Source organism: Rhinichthys klamathensis, unplaced genomic scaffold (genome assembly GCF_029890125.1).
Source record: "Rhinichthys klamathensis goyatoka isolate OS25496 unplaced genomic scaffold, OSU_Roscu_1.1 h1tg000082l_1, whole genome shotgun sequence".
In the NCBI taxonomy this organism is placed as follows: Eukaryota; Metazoa; Chordata; class Actinopteri; order Cypriniformes; family Leuciscidae; genus Rhinichthys; species Rhinichthys klamathensis.
The window spans coordinates 3,377,458-3,396,289 of NW_026606624.1; the positions used below are offsets into that span (position 1 = coordinate 3,377,458).

An 18,832-nucleotide genomic window follows, 5' to 3' on the forward strand; every position below is an offset into this window, starting at 1 on the left:
TTTTTCTTTGTGATCGTTGAATTGCTAGAGGCCCCTCTAGTGGCAGTATTCACACAAATTACCAACCATTTACAGTGAGATTATTATATGCAGAGGTCCCACGAATGCTCAATTTCGTCCACCATAGACAATAATGGATTTACGAGGCCCAATCTTGTTGCCCCCACACATTGTTTTTACTAGGGACTAAACAAAATAGAAAATTGTATCTTATAATAGGCCTACTTTTGAATTTAGCTAAAATTTCAAGTGGGAATTGCGATATCAGGCAATAATTCTGATATAAAATATAATTTATAGGCTATAAGCCAAAATTATATTTCATATCAGAATTATGCATGATATCGCAATGCCCACTTTAAATTTTGAAAAATTAAAGTTGTCAAGTGGCTAATAAAACTCTTCTTTATGGTAGGTAGAGCCTCTTCGTTGCGCCTATAGGAGATGAGGCAGCATTAAGTTAGTTGATGACTCTGCAGTAAAACATAATTCAAAAATCTCTCTCTCCTTCATGTCGCCTCTATGTTATTGCTCTGAGTCTGACACGCGGTTGGCTATGTTTCCATTAGTAGCAAGGGGAAAGGAATGAGATGCAGTCTGAGCCTGCATTGAGAAATGACCAAATATAGACATTTCAGCAGTCCTGAGGGTTAGTCAGGGGCAATCAAAATATAAACAAGCTTGCTTCGATTCCAATCAACTTTCAGACTCCAGTTTCAGAAGAACATTTCTGAAGAGCTCTGAAAAAGATGAACAACAGACTATTGAGTAATTACCTCAGTGGTGATTCCTGTATACCAGTAATCTATGCTTTGCAATAAGCACCTGCCACTTATCTGAAGATCCTTCCCTAAGAAAAGAGGGAAAAGCTTTTAAGCTTTAAACCTGTGACTAGGTTGAATGTAATTTGTAATGTTACATCACAAGTGGTGTGGTCTTTTGTTTCTCACTGTCCTACATAGCCTTCGTGTATAGTTCTTTATTCTAGTGACCAAATGAGCTAAGCAGAATTACGTGGCATTTGTAACAATGCATTAGATCACTGTTTTTTTTTTTTTCATGACCAAGGAACTCATTGTAGCTCTGGAAGCGTGCTATACAGCCCTTTATTGGATCTGTGTGATCATGTGAAGAGCTACTCACTAACACTAGAACCATTCATTCTATCTATGGTTCTGAACTGGACTCTAAAGCTTTTACAGAATTTTTATATTTCCACAAAATGACTCAGAAGGTTAGATTGGAGTAAATTAAAAGATACTTAGTATTAAATTATGTTTACATAGTATTGCGAGTTACTTAGTATTGCATTATGTTTACATAGTATTGTGAGTTACTTAGTATTGCATTATGTTTACATAGTATTGCGAGTTACTTAGTATTGCATTAGTTTATGTGACTCTAACAATGTTGATAGTTATGGATAGTTCATCCAAGAAAATTCTGTCAATTTCTCATCATGTCCTTATGACTTTCTTCTGTGGAACATAAAAGAAGATGTGATGACATAATTTTCACTTTTGAAGAATGCTCACTAAAGGGTGAAGTATGCCTTTAAGGAGTTTGTATTGTGTTTTTATTTGAACTAAAACTAAACCTATTAATAATTGTTCTCAGTAATTGAAAAAAAAGACTGAAATAAAATAAAATATAAAGATTAGATGAAAAGTTTAAATTTATAAAATAAGTTGCAGTTCCAATTATTACTAAAAGTAAAACTGAAATCAAAATAAATAATAATAATAAAAAGGGCAAAGCACATAAAAATAACAACTAAAATTAAAATGAATACTAAAACAACAGTGAACCAGTTTTCTGACATTATTCTGACAATGAACTGAAAATAATCAAATAAAATCACATGACCCAGGTGTTTTTGTTGGACCAATCACATCTTTATCACGCAGATTCCTCCAAAAACAATTCGAATTTTCTACATAACACAAATGGAATTACTGGATTGTCACAGCTGAAACCTGATATAAGAATCGTTTTATTCGACACAGCTTATTTTCAATGAGCATAACATTCTGCTCTAGCTTCCATTAAGTGTGCTCTTGAAGAGAATGCTTACATTCCCAAATTAAAATCTCTACATTTTTTAATGTTGTTTAATAAATTACAGATGGATGGTAAAAAAAATACACTTAACAGTGATTAAAATGTATATATACTCAATGGATTACATAAATTTTAAGAAAATTTCAGATAAAAAAAATATGTTTTGTAGTTTGTATGTTTACGCAGCCATATTCACATAGATCTGATTATCCATCCCTTTCTCCTAAATGCTGTAATTCTGTTCTCGTTCACACTCACTCATTCAAAATATAAGGTAGCCTATTGAAGAATCTGTACCATGGAAACAATACCTGTTTTATGTGATTTTTTCTATTAGAATCCCACCTTTAATCTCTGATCAGCAAGAGCTTTTACTATAGAGATTCCCAAACCCAAAATACTAGGATAAAATCCAGGTGATTGTTTTATTTCTTACATAGTTCAATGCAGTCAGATGTAAGAAGATCCAATTTTACTGCCGAAAAACAAACATCTAGGCTATACTCAACATCCACATACATACTGTACCAAACACACACTAGTAAATCTATCATATGAAATGATTCATTTAGTGCAAATGACAAGCAAGGCATCAAGTTCTCTGCAGTTCCATAGGCCATCGAAGCCTCTAAGAACCCATGACTGCACCACACTTCCGTTTCTTTAAATCGTCCAGTGTATTTTTGTACAAAGACTCCTGGGCAGAAGCTGTGCATTCAATGGAATAATCACCATCTATACGAACCTATACCTGTCTTCCATACTGTAGGGCAGCAGAAAAGACTCTGTATGGAAGATTCTGAGTGTTGATCTTCTCAAGGTCTGTGAGATGTCTGTCCTTTCATTCCTGTCTTTTTTCTTCATTCATGTTTATCTCTCTGCACTGCCGGCTTACTGCAAGAGCTTTGGTTTTGCAACCTGTGAAAAACAATTCATTGTGAGTTCAAACTCTCTCTGGGAAAACAGGAAAACCTCTGAATATGAGACCTAATCTATCTACAGGAAAGTTTCAGGATAATTAAAAAAAAAGTTATCTTGCAAGATAGTGTGTATATATATATAAATATATATATATATATAATTTAATTTGATAAAATATAGGCCTATATGTTTTTTTTATGTAAATGATTTTTTAAATGAATTATTTTATACCTTTTTGAGCTTTTTGATATTGCTGCCTCTAATGGAAGCTAGAAGTTGGTCCCTTGTATTTTGAGCTCCTCCTCTTCCTCCACTCCTATCATCAAGCTTCCTCTGTGACACGGGCATCAGGGAGTTCTTCAGGAAGTCTCCGTCTAGCATTGGAGGTGGAGGCGGTGGTGGTCCTCCAGGCGGTGGTGGTGGCGGAGGTGGTCCACCACCCAGCCCACTGACCCTTTTCTTATGAGTCAACTTGGGCGATGGGGCGGGTGACGGTATGGGAGAAGGTATAGGAGACGGCCTGGGCGAGGCTCTCGGGGAGCCTTTACCAAAGCCGGGTTTTGGAACTTCTAATGAGTCTTTCTTGTCTCCAGCACCTTGGGCTTGAGCCTGCTTCTGTTCCTGCAACCGCTTTTGTCGCTGACGGTCCATATTGCGACTAAGAATACTGGTCATGGTCATACGAGGACCAGCTAACTCAAAGTGGTAGCCTAGTTTCAGAAGAGTTGTGTTTTCTTTTAAGATTTTGGTCATTTCCATCTCAGACTTTCCTCCGATGATGTGTCGCTGGTTGTGGAAGCGTAGCTCAGTGAGTGTGGAGTTGTGCTGGAGGGCATGGATCAGGGCCATGATGCCTTTGCTAGTAAGTAGATTGGAGTCCAAATTGATGCTAGTGATGCTTTTGTTAATGCGTAAGGTCTCTGCAATAGCATAAGCCACATGGTCATCAGCGCGGCAGTTAGCCAAAGAAAACGCTTTGATGTGTGTGTTGTTTTTCAAGGCCTCGGCGAACTGAATAAGCGTTTTGGTTTTTATGACCTCAGAATTGTTCACATTGAGATCAGCCATAGCCGGATCATTGCGACGAACTTTCTCAAGGTCTTCATCAAACATGCTGGCCGACTCATCCTCCTCTTCCTCCTCTTTGGTCTTACTTTTTGAAATGGTGTCTGAGACACAGTTTTCAATGTTCACTTCCTTGATGGGTTCATGAATTTCATTTATGATTTCATTTTGTTTCTGAACATCCTCTCTTTCCTTATCACTTGCCTTTGCATTATATTCCTGCGGCTTCTTTACATTTTCATCCTTCTTTTCAGGTTCTTTCTCTTTATTTTCAGCAAGTCCCCTCAATTCCAACGTAGGGCCCTCTTTCGACTTCTCGCTTGACCTTCTTAATAGTTTTTCATCTTTGTCCTTTTCTTTTGTTTCGTCGTCTAGAACCTGATTTTGCTTTTCCTCTAACCTGGACGGATAGCCTTTAGTCTTGTTCTCCTCTCTCTTCCTAAACTCATCCTTTCTCTCCCTTTCCTTCTCCTCTTTCTCCTTTATCCTAGAAATCATCTCTTTTGCTCTACTTTCCCCAGATTCCCTTTTCCGACTGCCCTCCTTTCTATTTTTCTCTTTACTATCCTCCTTTTTCTCCTGAAGCTTAGAAATTAATTCTTTTGTTTTGCTGCTGCTACTTTCTCTCATCTCTCTTCTGTCTTTGAGTTTACTCCCATCATTTTGTTCTTTCACCTCTAGTTTTCTCTCACTCTCCTCATCCTTTTTGGAAAGGACAGATTTGTCATCTTTGGTGCCCTCTGTGACTCTGCGGGTCCTGTCCTCCATTCTATCATCACATTTAGGGAAGGAAGAGGTGGAGGGGGTCCTCTGAAGTCCTCCATCTCTGCTGTCAGACGTGGTATTCTTCTCTTGGCTCAGCCCCATCTTACGCAGGTACTCTTGCTTCCGGCTCTCCTTCTTCGGCTCTCCCTGAGGATCAAATATGTATGAATTATGGACAAATAATGGCGACATATACAATAAAATTTATATTTTTGTTTTGGGGGAACCAACTGAAGGAAAAACCAGTGGCTTAGGCCTACATTAAAACATGAAAATGTTAAACTAAAGTCCCTGCTTTGACACAGATGGTTATATAAACCTGTAGTGCATGCACATTGGATGTTTACACTATGCACAGTCGGTTGTTTCACAGTGAAGAAGATGTAAACTTGCACAGTGGCTGACTGTTTGATTTGTGAGCTGCACTTTTTCACTGGAAAGCTCCAGCCTTGGCAGACTTATCCTTAAAAGGTAGTGAGCAAAGGAGCAATCAACCAAGGAACTTCAACTGTGCCAACATTTCAAGAGACTTTAGCATCCAAAGAGACTCCATAGGTATCTATTAGATATATTTCTCCTGCTTGGATTATGTATTTAAATTGAAAAGTAAAAAAGTAAACATTGCATAGCCTTTTACAGTTAAAGTTTGTACAAGTCTAATTTGTAAAAGTTATACAAAATAAGGTGGACATTATGCAAGTGTCATAAAATGATACAATTACATCTACACACAAAACATAAGCCACATTAGCCTATACTTTTATTAATTTATTCTGCCACGTCTTCAAGGTTCTACTAAGCATGTTAGGCTAAACTCCAGCGTTCAAATTTTCATAGACAAACTTTTAAGGTAGGCTAGCTAGTGAATATTTTACCTCTGTTGACAGGTTTCTCTGGAAGCGGGATTTGAAATCATCGGTCTGGCTGCTCAATTGTGATTCCTTTTTAACTGGCGCGGTTGGTTTTAAATCCGTTTGGTCCACAACGAGTATTTCACTCGGATCTGGATCGGGGACAACAGATACCTCTTTCTGCAGCTCTTCCATTTCTTCAGGTGACAGGTTTGACAGCAAGCTGTCGAGGTCCGGGTCCTCGCTCACCTGTCGCCCGGTTTTAGTGAGTCCCCTCACTTTCCTCCGGGACATAGTTGCGTTCAATAATGACAAAAACTTCTGTAGAATTTGCTGAAGATATCGGTGTATTTTTCAGTTATTTTACCTTTTGAAAAAAATAATAATTAATTAATAGAGCTGTCAGATTAGAAAGTGAAGATGAAAAACGAGGAAAAGAGTCAAATTGAAGCCTTTCTGGATGTGAAAGAAACGCGAGGAGCAGCGCGAGACGCGATGGAGTGTCAGCGTAAGTTTGTAGTGCTAGGACATTCCTTGAAATCCATCGAGCACATGACCATATTTAGATGGGGGTACATAGTCCTTTAAAGGCAATTGGGAAGGATATGGTTTACTAAAACTCAAAAGCATCCCAGAAACATACTGTTACTTCCTGATAGGAAATCAGGATTCCTGGAGTAGGCTACTGAAAATATTTTTCCAGTGATGTTAAAGAATGTTATAGAAATAGGTTGGATACTATAATAGGCTGCTGTGCTATTCCAGGAATCAGTTTAATAGAATATAGGCTATTCATAAATTTGAAATGATTATGCTTCATCTTAATGGAAGCAAATCGTAAGCCAAGACCACAAATCTGTCACCAATTGTTGCAGCAGAGAAACAAAAGAGCAGGATCTAATAGCAGCAGTGTTTATTACAAACTCAAAATGACAAAATACTCAGGATACTCCTGGATCTAAAGAACACAAACATAACCATTGTATACAGATAAGAGCGAAACAAATACTAACTGAAAACAGGCTCAATATATACTAAAACAATGAAAGAAACGGGAAATTTTCAGTTAATTAATCAAACAATGAATAACCATGGAAACAAATGCAAACAAAGGAAACAGAACAGGAAACAATGAAAAACCAACTCAAACTTAAAAAACAAAGTCCAACAGAGGAGGAAGGAGGATGAGGAGTAGGCAGAAGGGACCTCCAATGATGAGGGAGGAGATGGCAGGGGAGGAGTTAGGGAGGGTGTGACGGTGGGAGAAGCCAGGGAGTGACTCCAAACAGAGCCATCAGGATGCAGGCCCACAGTGGGAGGAGGAGCCAGGGTGTAGCCAGGAGCCCAACAGAGTGAGGTGGAGACGAGGGTGGTAAAAACCCAGGCGGAGCCAAGGAGATGAAGACCCAGGGCGACACCGATGGACTGGAGGGCCAAGGCGGGACCAAGGTGAAGACGGGGACTCAGCAGAGCCGGAGTGAGCGAAGACAACGGTGGAGTCGGAGGGAAGGAAGAAACCGAAAGTCAGTGGCACAACCAGGGTGATATGACTGACCAAGGTGGAGCTTGAGGGAGGAGGGGTCACAGTGGAGCTGAGCTAGTGTGTAGCCATGGTGAGGCCAATGGGTCGACAGGACGAGGTGGAGTCCGGGGCTTCAGGGAGATCCACACACCAGGGCAGAGCTGGAGAGTTGAAAGCCCAAGTCGGATCCGAGCTGCTAGGGAAGGAGCCAAATGGCTGAAGGGAACCAGGACCAAATAACTAGAACCTCATAGGCAGAGGAGGTGGGAGCATCAGCAACAATGCAGAATTGGTGCTGAGCGACGAAAAAGACTTGGTGCTGAGCGACGAAAAAGACTTGGTGCTGAGCGACGAAAGGGACTTGGAACAGGCCAACAACGGAGACTTCAAACTGATCCCTTCACATTCCACAATTATTACAATAGGTTCCGAGTACTGCACACACATCTCTGCCTGGGCTCCACTCCGTTCCTTCTTACTCTATCAATATGCCCACTGGTATGGATATCGCTGCTGGCCCTCACACCTGGTCAAACTCTATAACTGGTAATGGGTAATCTCCATGAGGGATGTTATTGGCGGCTCGTGCACCTGTTCAGACTTGTCTTTCTGTGGCTCTGGGACTACGATGGGCTCTGGTGCTGTCTAAAAGAGTAGGATAATCGCAGCAGAGTTTATTTACATCTGTTGATATGGTTACTCATTGATTTCAGATACAGCATTAATGGAGACAGCAAAGTCAAGTCTGTTTTTATTGTAAAAAGAGAATTATGCAATATCACTTGTCCAGTCTGTTCAATTAGACCTCTCTTCTAGGATGATTAGTGCAAGTTCAAACACTAGTAATCTATTAATTGCCTCGCCCCCAGGTTTAAAATGCCTGTTAATGTTACATGTTGTAAAAATGTCTCTTTATAGTTCCTTTTCTTATTTGTGCTTCACATTCCAGAGTGACAGATACAGTAGCATATGCTGTATATAACAAAAACAACACTGTTAAATATACATTATTTTAAATAACTAACACGTTATTTAAACAGTGGACTAAGCATCAAAACTAATATTACAGATGTGAGATGAGGAGGTAGCAGAAATCATTTAAAGTCAAAACCAATCGCACCTCAAATGTACCTGACAATTGATTATTTTAATGTGATGTCTAATTCTTTACATTTACATTCATTTACATCTACCCTTGAAAAGTTTAACTTATGATGAACTTTTAAAGTAATTAAGGCAGAGACATCCACTCGTGCTAATATATATGGGGGAAAAACACCCAAAAAAGTTAATAATGTAGCGATGTATGAAGCACAGCTCAAACAAAAGTCACTTTCAAACATTGACTGTTGGTCAATGTGGCACATTCGCACAACGTGACAAAATTCATAATTGTGAGGATTCCCATTCAAATTAGCTGAACAAGGGTAAATTTGACAGCACCTTTACAGTTAAAAGAGCCAATGGGAAAGGGTGTGAAAATTTGTATTTATTTATTCATTTCTTTTTGGCGTGAACTTAATGAAAGTAATTTCGTCAAACAAATTTCAGTATTTCCTCATTCAAGTAAATAGGAGCTGTACATGGCTGGAAATAACGGCATGTGGGCGTTACGAAAATAATCGCCGAGTGAAATGACTTGCCTTAAAGGGACTTAAACGTACCTCGCTGTGAGAATGTAACAAAACAACATAAATGAATGTGAAATGTTTTACAAAAACCTTTTTGAAACAAGTAAAAACAGACTGAACTAAACTAACTGAATGCAAACATTGCTGTGATTTCCTTGACAGCTGGCCTGGGAAGCAAGATACAATAAAAGACATGCAATTCTAGGGGCCGTTAACATTACAGCTCAACCTCAAGCCAGATCTAACAACAGTTGACGAACTACAAATGTGCAGAATGAAGTTTTGGCTGAAATTCTTTCTTAATGTAAGTTCTTTCTTATTTACATACTCCATGTTAACTGTCTATAAGACATCTATGTCTCATGTCCGCATGTTAACTGTCTATAAGACATCTAAGACATGAAAAGCGTACAGCATGATTTGGTGTTAATGCACATGACATGCTCAGATTAGCGGTAAAATAAATACATTTTGAACAAACAAGCAGGGAAAGACAGCTAAGCATGTCGATTGCAGAATAAAGTGCAAATGTCACACGCTGCGTCTTATTTGGCGGAACAGAGAATTATATCCTGGATAAGTCAGAACTGTCAGCCAGTCTCTTCTGCAGGACAGTCATATTTAACGGTCCATTTCAGAGAGTTTGAACAAAATATAATGGCAAATTTCAAGCAGTCTTTTAGTTCACCGAGTTGCTGGATTTAAGTGGGAAGAGTCTTGTTGATTAGTGAAACGTGAATGCTGTACATCAAACAAGAAAACACTCCGACGGCATGAGGCGATTCCGAAGTCAGTTCATGCTTCACTCCACAAAATAATCAAGAAATAAATAACATAAATCATTTTTTAAAACCGCTTCTCATACAAGGGATTCCAAACAAGCATGGGCCCTCTTCATCACCCATTGTATGGGTTATCTTCTTCTCGCTGAGGGACTCCAGCTCTTTCAGTGCCCTGGGTATTGGGGAGGGGAGTATGGTGGAGGAGCTGAAAACACAACAATAACACAGTTCAGCGAAAAGCTTTCTGATTCTGTGTGCTATTATATGGAAATGTGGTGTTTTTATTTCCATTGCATAAAAACCTTTTAAAAATAAAAGGTTCTTTATTGGCATCGGTGGTTCCATGAAGAAACTTTAACATCCATGGAACCTTTCCATTGCACAAAAGGTCCATTAAAGGGGATTTTTTTAATATTCTTGTTAAAATGTTCTTTACATAAAGAAAAACTGTCTGGTTATTTTAAGAAACATTTCACTCAAAGGATCTTTGGAGAACCAAAAATGATTCTTCTTTTTTTGGAACCTTTATAACCTTTAAAGTTGGCATGATACGTAAGTTGCCATCGTTTTTTTCTTCCCTTCTATATCCGTGAAATGGCTTCTCCAATAAGAAAAACTTTTAGGGTGGGACTTGATTTTGTCCATCAGGAATTGATTGGTTCATTTTGGTTCGCTAGTTTGTCCCGCCCTCATGCCAGTAAACACATCATCAGAGAAGAGATGTACAACCCGAATTCCGGAAAAGTTGGGACGTTTTTTAAATTTGAATAAAATGAAAACTATAAGACTTTCAAATCACATGAGCCAATATTTTATTCACAATAGAAGATAGATAACATAACAAATGTTTAAACTGAGAAATTTTACACTTTTATCCAATAAATGAGCTCATTTCAAATTTGATGCCTGCTACAGATCTCAAAATAGTTGGGACGGGGGCACGTTTACCATGGTGTAACATCTCCTCTTCTTTTCAAAACAGTTTGAAGACGTCTGGGCATCGAGTTTATGAGTGTCTGGAGTTTTGGTGTTGGAATTTGGTCCCATTCCTGCCTTATATAGGTTTCCAGCTGCTGAAGTGTTCGTGGTGTCTTTGACGCATTTTTCGTTTAATGATGCGCCAAATGTTCTCTATAGGTGAAAGATCTGGACTGCAGGCAGGCCAATTCAACACCCGGACTCTTCTACGATGTAGCCATGCAGTTGTAATAGCTGCAGTATGTGGTTTTGCATTGTCCTGCTGAAATACACAAGGCCTTCCCTGAAATAGACGTCGTCGTATGTTGCTCTAAAACCTTTATATAGCTTTCAGCATTCATAGTGCCTTCCAAAACATGCAAGCTGCCCATACCGTATGCACTTATGCACCCCCATACCATCAGAGATGCTGGCTTTTGAACTGAACGCTGATAACACGATGGAAGGTCTCCCTCTTCTTTTGCCCGGAGGACACGGCGTCCGTGATTTCCAACAAGAATGTCAAATTTGGACTCGTCGGACCATAGAATACTTTTCCACTTTGAAATAGTCCATTTTAAATGAGCCTTGGCCCACAGGACACGACGGCGGTTCTGGACCATGTTCACATATGGCTTCCTTTTTGCATGATAGAGCTTTAGTTGGCATCTGGAGATGGCACGGCGGATTGTGTTTACCGACAGTGGTTTCTGGAAGTGTTCCTGGGCCCATTTAGTAATGTCATTCACACAATCATGCCGATGAGTGATGCAGTGTCGTCTGAGGGCCCGAAGACCACGGGCATCCAATAACGGTCTTTGTCCTTGTCCCTTACGCACAGAGATTTCTCCAGTTTCTCTGAATCTTTTGATAATGTTGTGCACTGTAGATGATGAGATTTGCAAAGCCTTTGCAATTTGACGTTGAGGAACATTGTTTTTAAAGTGTTCCACAATCTTTTTACGCACTCTTTCACAGATTGGAGAGCCTCTGCCCATCTTTACTTCTGAGAGACTCTACCTCTCTAAGACATCCCTTTTATAGCTAATCATGTTACAGACCTGATATAGATGAACTTAATTAGTTGCTAGATGTTCTCCCACCTGAATCCTTTCTAAATTTCTTGCTTTTTCAACCATTTGTTGCCCCCGTCCCAACTATTTTGAGACCTGTAGCAGGCATCAAATTTGAAATGAGCTCATTTATGGCGCTTTTCCATTACCAGTACCAGCTCGACTCGCCTTGGCTCGCCTTGACTCGGCTCGCTTTTCGCTCCGTTTTCCATTGCAGAAAGTACCGCCACAAATAGTACCCGGTCGTCATAGCAACGCCTTTCGTTCCTCGTTGCCCCATCAAGCTCTCGCTGGATCCTCTCTTCGGCAACCAAACAAAGGAATGTCTGCACCTCCTCGTTTGACCACGGCGTATTCTTCCGAGTTGCCATAATAATAGTAGTAAGTTTAGTAACTATCTCTGGCCAAACTATTTAAAAATGGCGGGGTTATTCTGGATACTCCATCTGGCGCGTGCAATGATGATGCAGATTCTCTGTGACCAATCAGCAGTCGGCATTGTTTTCACGTCACATTTTAGTATCGCCTTAGCTCGCCTCAGCTCGCTTAGAACCTCGCCGGAGGTGGTACGAAAAAAAGTACCCGAAAGCAGGTACAGGTACAACTTTTACACAGTGGAAAACCAAACAAAGGCGAGTCGAGTCGAGTCGAGCCGAGCCGAGGCGAGCTGGTACTGTGTAGTGGAAAAGTGCCATTAGTGGATAAAAGTGTCAAATTTCTTCGTTTAAACATTTTTTATGTTATCTATGTTCTATTGTGAATAAAATATTAGCTCATGTGATTTGAAAGTCAAATTTAAAAAACGTCCCAATTTTTCCAGAATTCGGGTTGTAGTTGCAAAGTACAGAAGTTATTTTAATAAAAGTTCATGAGGGCACATGAGTTAAAAAATAATAATGATCTACATGGATAAATGATTTATAATAAATACTGCAGTATTCCTTAAAAAAAGAAGTGTCCGTTTTGATTTCATGGTGACTTTAAGAGCTAAGTATGCGATCTCTGACAGAGGCCATGTGAATACCTGCTTGACTGTATCCTGCATCAGGAGGATTAGGAGGATAAGGACCATGGTGCATCATAGGATATTGGTGAGGGACACCTGGATACTGTGGTACCATTGGAAATCCAGGATAATCAGGATGTCCAATGGGTTTACCATAAGCGTCGTACATATGCTCCACAGGATAGCTGGCCATTGGAATGTGCTGGGCTGAAATTGAGACTAATGTTAGTAAATGATGATTTTTATTCTTCTATAAGAATCAGTTCATGCAAGCAAGCATTTTGAAAATTAGTAGTAAGTGCCGATGGTTAAATACATAGCCGATGGTTAAATACATAGAACTAATGAAGAACTCAATGCAATTCCACAGTGGTTCCCAAACTGGGGTAAACGTATTCCTGGGGGTAGTGAGGTGACAGAAGGGGTTACATGAACAAAATGCTGAGTTTTGCTGTTCATTTAATTCTACTCCACCTTAAAATAACATTAAAACCAAGCATGTATTTCTAACAGGCAAAATGCCATAAAAGGTCAAATACATGACATCCTATCAAATTACCTCATCTTTTGCGGTCAAAACTGACTGCATCCACACAAGCAGTGTGCACATGATAGGTTGCATGCAGAGTATGCTGCCTTAGCAAATCGGGCTACATTATTGCCGTTCTCTACAATATACCTTTGTAAAAGTGGGGATTTAGCACTTACTACCATAAACAAATATAGACACAGAATGTGCATAGAGAATGATTTAAGACTCAAACTCTTCGATACAAAAACATACCCTGAGTGAGTTCTTGTTTTTAACGTTAGTAATATACTATACGAGGAAGAATGCAATTTTTCCCAAATATGTGATGTACATTTTAAACACAGTATTGTTTGCTCTATTTTGCAATGAAAAAATAGTTCCAACGAAAGCCACAGGAGAACTGTAACACACAGCAGTGTTTTGTGACCGAATCTGCGGCTTTGAATTAATCGATTCGTGAGAGTCATTGATTCAATTACCTATTTGTAAATATAGATTATAAAGGTATTGATAAAGGTAAAACATTCACTGGAAAATCAATTTAATATATTATGAAAATGCAGCTACCTTAGTGGAAGAGACGGGGTACACAGAAGGATGTTAAATGGGGGTACGCCACTCAATACCAGACCAGGAATAATACCAGATTATAAATAAATCAAGTCAAGTCTAGTCAATTCATTTGTATAGCGCTTTTCACAATTCAGTTTTGCAGAAAATCATGATGTTAATGTTTATATAGTATCCAAATAAATTCATGCCTGATAAGTCACATTTAGCAGATTAGAGTTTAGAGATTAGAGTTTATATTTTGCAAAGATATAAACAATCATGCAGCCGAGATTTGCTAATAGTATATTTTGCTTTACTTTTAACATACTTTTACAACTTTTAACATATCACTAGGCGAAAATAGTTTACATTTAGCAAAAATATAGACAATGACGATTTGCCATGTTTACGTGAGTGTACTGTATCTGGTTAAGGTTGGATTTACTTATAGTAGTTGTAATAACAATGTATATTAATTAATATATAACAGAATAATAACACCAACAGCAAACAAACAGCAAAACAAAAAATACATTCTAAATATTACATATAATCCCTTCATGTGTCTTTGCAACAAAACAGATTTTTAAATTTGTTTATTTGTATTTTTAATTCATTCGCATGCTAATGTACGTCAATAAAATACCACATGTAGTAAATTCAGGATGTACTGCGAAGAGAAAGAAGTGATTGTGTTTACCTTCATAAGGAGTTCTGCCACGTTGCTGGCGGCGCTGGTAAAGGTAACAACAGGAACACATGAAGCAACAGACCATAGTTGCTATAGCAGCCACAAAGAGCAGGATCGATGAAGCAATGCCAGCTATAGTGGAAGGGCTGAGAGAGGCAGGACAGAAAACTTCACTGGTGTTATCTAACATCAATTTTGAATAATCTTGACTTCTCTGGGAGCAACTCATAGAAAATAGTTAGGCCTTTCGGTCTAGCAATTAGCAGCTTCACCATTAAGATCAGCATTTCTTTTATAACAGTCATACTTTTGCTCAGCTTTCCTTAAAATCAAATTAGTTTTATTTGGTGGCCTAGTGTGAGATTAATGAGCCTCTCGAGGCTACACACTTGGTCCTTTTCAGGGATCTGAGCGTGATTCACTGGATGTTTGGCCCAATGGCCCATATGTGAACACTCCAACCGATCCTAGACCCTTTTTAAAGCGAGCCAAACTGTGACCATCTTGAGAGGTTGTGCATTGTAAACACAGATTGCTCCGGGCTAAAAACATTCACAAATTCCAGTTTAGCTTGGTCATCAGATGCCTCCGTACAAATCAGCTATTCATCGTGGCTGCTTCTACGGACAGATCTCCCCAAAATATTAATTCATGACATACACTTGTCTATTGTCATTTCAACTGTTTTGAAACTCTGTGAGAGAGATGCGGCTGCGTGAACAGCCTTGTTTATATTTTCGTGTTCAGGCCGCGATATGTAATGATATTATTAAACTACTGTATGTAAACCTTAACATAATGTAAGTTCAATGATGTATGGGGTGAATGGAGTACTTGCTAGTTCTCATAATGCCTGATTTCACCAGTATATTTCAATAAGTACATTACTGGACATGCACTTTAAAAAAATATTTCGAATGAATGCAATCACTGACAGAAGCCTATTATTTTAAATCGAAAAAAGCAAAAACAATATTACAACAATGGACAATAAAATAATTGTTAAGTTGTAAACACATGTATAATAATTTAAAGCATTTAAACTTTGTGTAGTATGAAACAAAGTGACATCGTACTGGCAGGACAATTCAAAATAAACACGATTTATACAGGTGGATCGTGTGTTTTAGTGCAAGAATATGGATGAAGTACTGCAACAAAATGTATATTTTTGTGCAAAAGATAGAAAACATACAGAAATATTCTATATTCAAAGTTAAGCTCAATCAACAGCATTTGTAGCAATGTTGTAACAATCTTGGTTACAGTGTCCCATACAAAGGAATTTTGGAGGGTCAGCCATCAACCACTGAATTGGACTAGATCCAAAAAGAAACAGTTTGAACAAAAAGATGTCTGAGACACCATTACTACTTAACCCTAGTGGTCAAGTGGTCAATAATCTAGAATCGTGAAAAATGTACCTGAGATGGAACAGCATGCAGCGCTTCTGTCCCGCCTCTGTGATCATCTTGAAGCCATCCAGGCAGCAGTAACGGCGGTGACAGTTCCCACAGCAGAAGGTTATGAGTGGGCAGTCAAAGCCATTGTGCCAAGTGCCATTCTTGTCCACATACCACAAGCAGTCTTCATTTGCACTCACTGAAAGTAATAATAAAAAAATAGTGGTTATAAATATAGCAAAACACTACAAAATATTGGGAAACAAAGATTCTAAAGGTGACAATGAATCCTACAAAAATTGAAAGCGGTAACACTTATAATACAATAATATACAGGCTTTTATATATATATATATAATTAAATATGAAGGAAGAAAAACAAAATAATAAACTTGGTTAAGGTTAAGTGGTAAAGTTATTTGGCAAAAAAAAGGTAAATTGCAGCTACAGGTTTTATTTTACTATGCACAGAAAAAAGCATACTTTGAGAACCACATAATCAGTAATGAGCATTTTGTTGGTTCTCTCATTTTTGCATGAGTTCATAATTTCTTTGTTTGACAGCCTGGCCTAAAAGTGTCCACATAATTTGGCATGCTTCATTGAGTTATTGGAAATAAAACAACGGACTCTAAGCACATGCAACTACACGACGTGTTTATACAATTTTCTAAAACTTTTTTAAAGGGTGAAGATGTCAATTTTCCTAGTCCGGACATCACTTTTTGGCCACTACTACACACTAAACCTTCATGATAATAGCCTAAATGCTCAGGTGGGAGAATGAATGAAATATCAATGAAGCACAATGAGCACATTAATTCATGATTAGTTAACTCCTAAGATGCTCACTCAACTAACGAAATAATGACTAAAGTAAAGAAACTAATTTCTTACATTCATTTTACAAGATGTAATCCTACAATATATTGTTTATTTTTTTACAGAAATTGCATCTTTGTTTTCATATTCAGTAGCAGTATTTTAAATGTAGGTCAGTTAACCACTTGCTTCAAGGTCTCAACTTGGATTAGCTTTCAGTTACTGGTTCTGCAGTGAATGACCTACCTACACAAAATACAGAAGAAAACAAATGCAGCCTTATGTGAACTTGCAAATCTAAGGGGGTTTGAGAGCTGTTGCTATAGAAATTGACATTGTAGCAGCAATGTTACTTGTATGTAAGTTGCATTATATAAAATGACATCGTCGTCAGCTAGAAGCATTATATTACTCAAATAATACCTTATAACAAAAAAACATGTAGGCTTCAAGTAAATATTTGCAGCAATGAGGCCTATGAAGAAACTACAATATCGTCTTACCCTGCCAAGCCGAGAAAATAATATAGAGGACCGGTATAATGACGGCGTAGAAGGACATCCTGCTTCCAGAACACTATCCGTTATAGCAGACAAAAATGGTTACATTTGCATTCTTTGAAAAAAGAAAGGAAACCTTTAAATTATAATATTTGCCACGTCTCGCAGAAAGCGAAGCTCTGAATCAAGCGGCTTCGTGATCAACATGCGATCTGTGTGGAATGACACACCGCCCGTGACGCTACACGCCCGACGCCAAATCTCCAGTACCAGCCTCCTCATAGATGAAATAAATTAAAGGACGTTCATTTCCCCGGGATGAAGCGTTGTATTCAAACTAAGACGGGAAAATGTAGATAATTATTCCGGAGATTAACCGTTGCTGTGTGTAATTGTTCTAGTGCATCAGACGTGCGAAATTCCATGAGGGGAAAATGGAGCCAGTGGGATGGATCCTGTAGCAGATCTGAGCAGTTCACACTTCTGGAGATAAATACATTAATTCACATTATATGTACAGACTACGCTTTATCGTATTTGGAAATAACAGTGTTATGTTACATGTAATGCAATGATAAATATATTATGCTATAACTAATTTAGCAAATGTTTCTATTTATTTCCTATAATAACAACCCTGGCTGATGTGTCATCAATCATCCTGCACATGCTAGACTTATATAAAAATGTTAATTTAAAAGTAAATTCTTATCTTCCCCCATTTAACCATATGTATATATATATATATATATACACATACATATTTATGTATAGCCTACACACACACAGCCGTTCAAAAGTTTGGGATAGGTAAGATTTTTTAAAATGTTTTTAGAAGTCTCTTATACTCACCAAGGCTGCATTTATTTGATTAAAAATTGTATGATTGAATTAAATTGAATGATTTCTGAAGGATGTTTGCCTCTTCACGATGACTCGCTTGGTTTAGTCCTCAGTTGTAAGTCGCTTTGGATAAAAGCGTCTGCTAAATGACTAAATGTAAATGTGATAATGACGCTGAATATTCTGCTTTGCCATCACAGGAATATATTACATTTTAAAATATATAAAAATAGAAAACCGTTATTTGAAATTTTAATATTTCACAATATTACTGTTTATTTTTTTCAAATAAATGCAGCCTTGGTGAGCATGAGACTTATTTTAAAACTCTTTTTTTTTTTTTTTTTTATACAGATCCCAAACTTTTGAAAGGCAGTGTATACATATAAACTCTAAATGTGATAAGCGGGAGCAGTGTTTTTTTTTTGCGCTATTTGACTCAGTTGTATATATTATTTTCATAATTGTCTGTTACAAATTAAATTATATACAAAATAGTAAATAAAATATAAAAAAAAAAAAATCTAAACTCTTAAAATGTGTAAATTAATGTCAAGTACTGAGTGCCACTACGGTGGTAGGTGTACTAAAAAAACATGCTAATTAAATTTTTATAATTTTGTAAATACATGTTGTGGCCTATGATAAACTCCATATTTTCTGAGTTAACTTTTTTTTATAAACAAGAGTGGGTGTGTGTGTTCACTAGTCACTGCACATAATGTGTGTGCACTAACTTCCGAGTATGGGATACTTGGCCTTCATGTCATGATACTTTAGATTTGTTTTTAACAAAACAATGCTTTGTAATGGCTATATAAGCCATTTGCATGTTTATAACCAATTGAACATAAT

At 37.9% G+C, this 18,832-nt stretch overlaps 2 protein-coding genes across 2 annotated transcripts; both read right to left on the reverse strand.

The window, feature by feature from the left end:
• Positions 1–1,826: 1,826 nt before the first annotated feature.
• Positions 1,827–6,188, reverse strand: lmod1b (leiomodin 1b (smooth muscle)). The gene is made up of 3 exons (XM_056251526.1): positions 5,688–6,188; positions 3,214–4,959; positions 1,827–2,979 (listed from the first exon to the last, which is right to left on the reverse strand). Exons 1-3 carry the CDS (start codon positions 5,955–5,957, stop codon positions 2,953–2,955), a joined length of 2,043 nt encoding a protein of 680 aa, XP_056107501.1. The 5' UTR covers positions 5,958–6,188; the 3' UTR covers positions 1,827–2,952.
• Positions 6,189–9,109: 2,921 nt separating this feature from the next.
• Positions 9,110–17,553, reverse strand: shisa4 (shisa family member 4). The gene is made up of 5 exons (XM_056251528.1): positions 17,138–17,553; positions 15,834–16,011; positions 14,419–14,555; positions 12,653–12,841; positions 9,110–9,803 (listed from the first exon to the last, which is right to left on the reverse strand). Exons 1-5 carry the CDS (start codon positions 17,193–17,195, stop codon positions 9,763–9,765), a joined length of 603 nt encoding a protein of 200 aa, XP_056107503.1. The 5' UTR covers positions 17,196–17,553; the 3' UTR covers positions 9,110–9,762.
• Between the last annotated feature and the right edge of the window lie 1,279 nt (positions 17,554–18,832).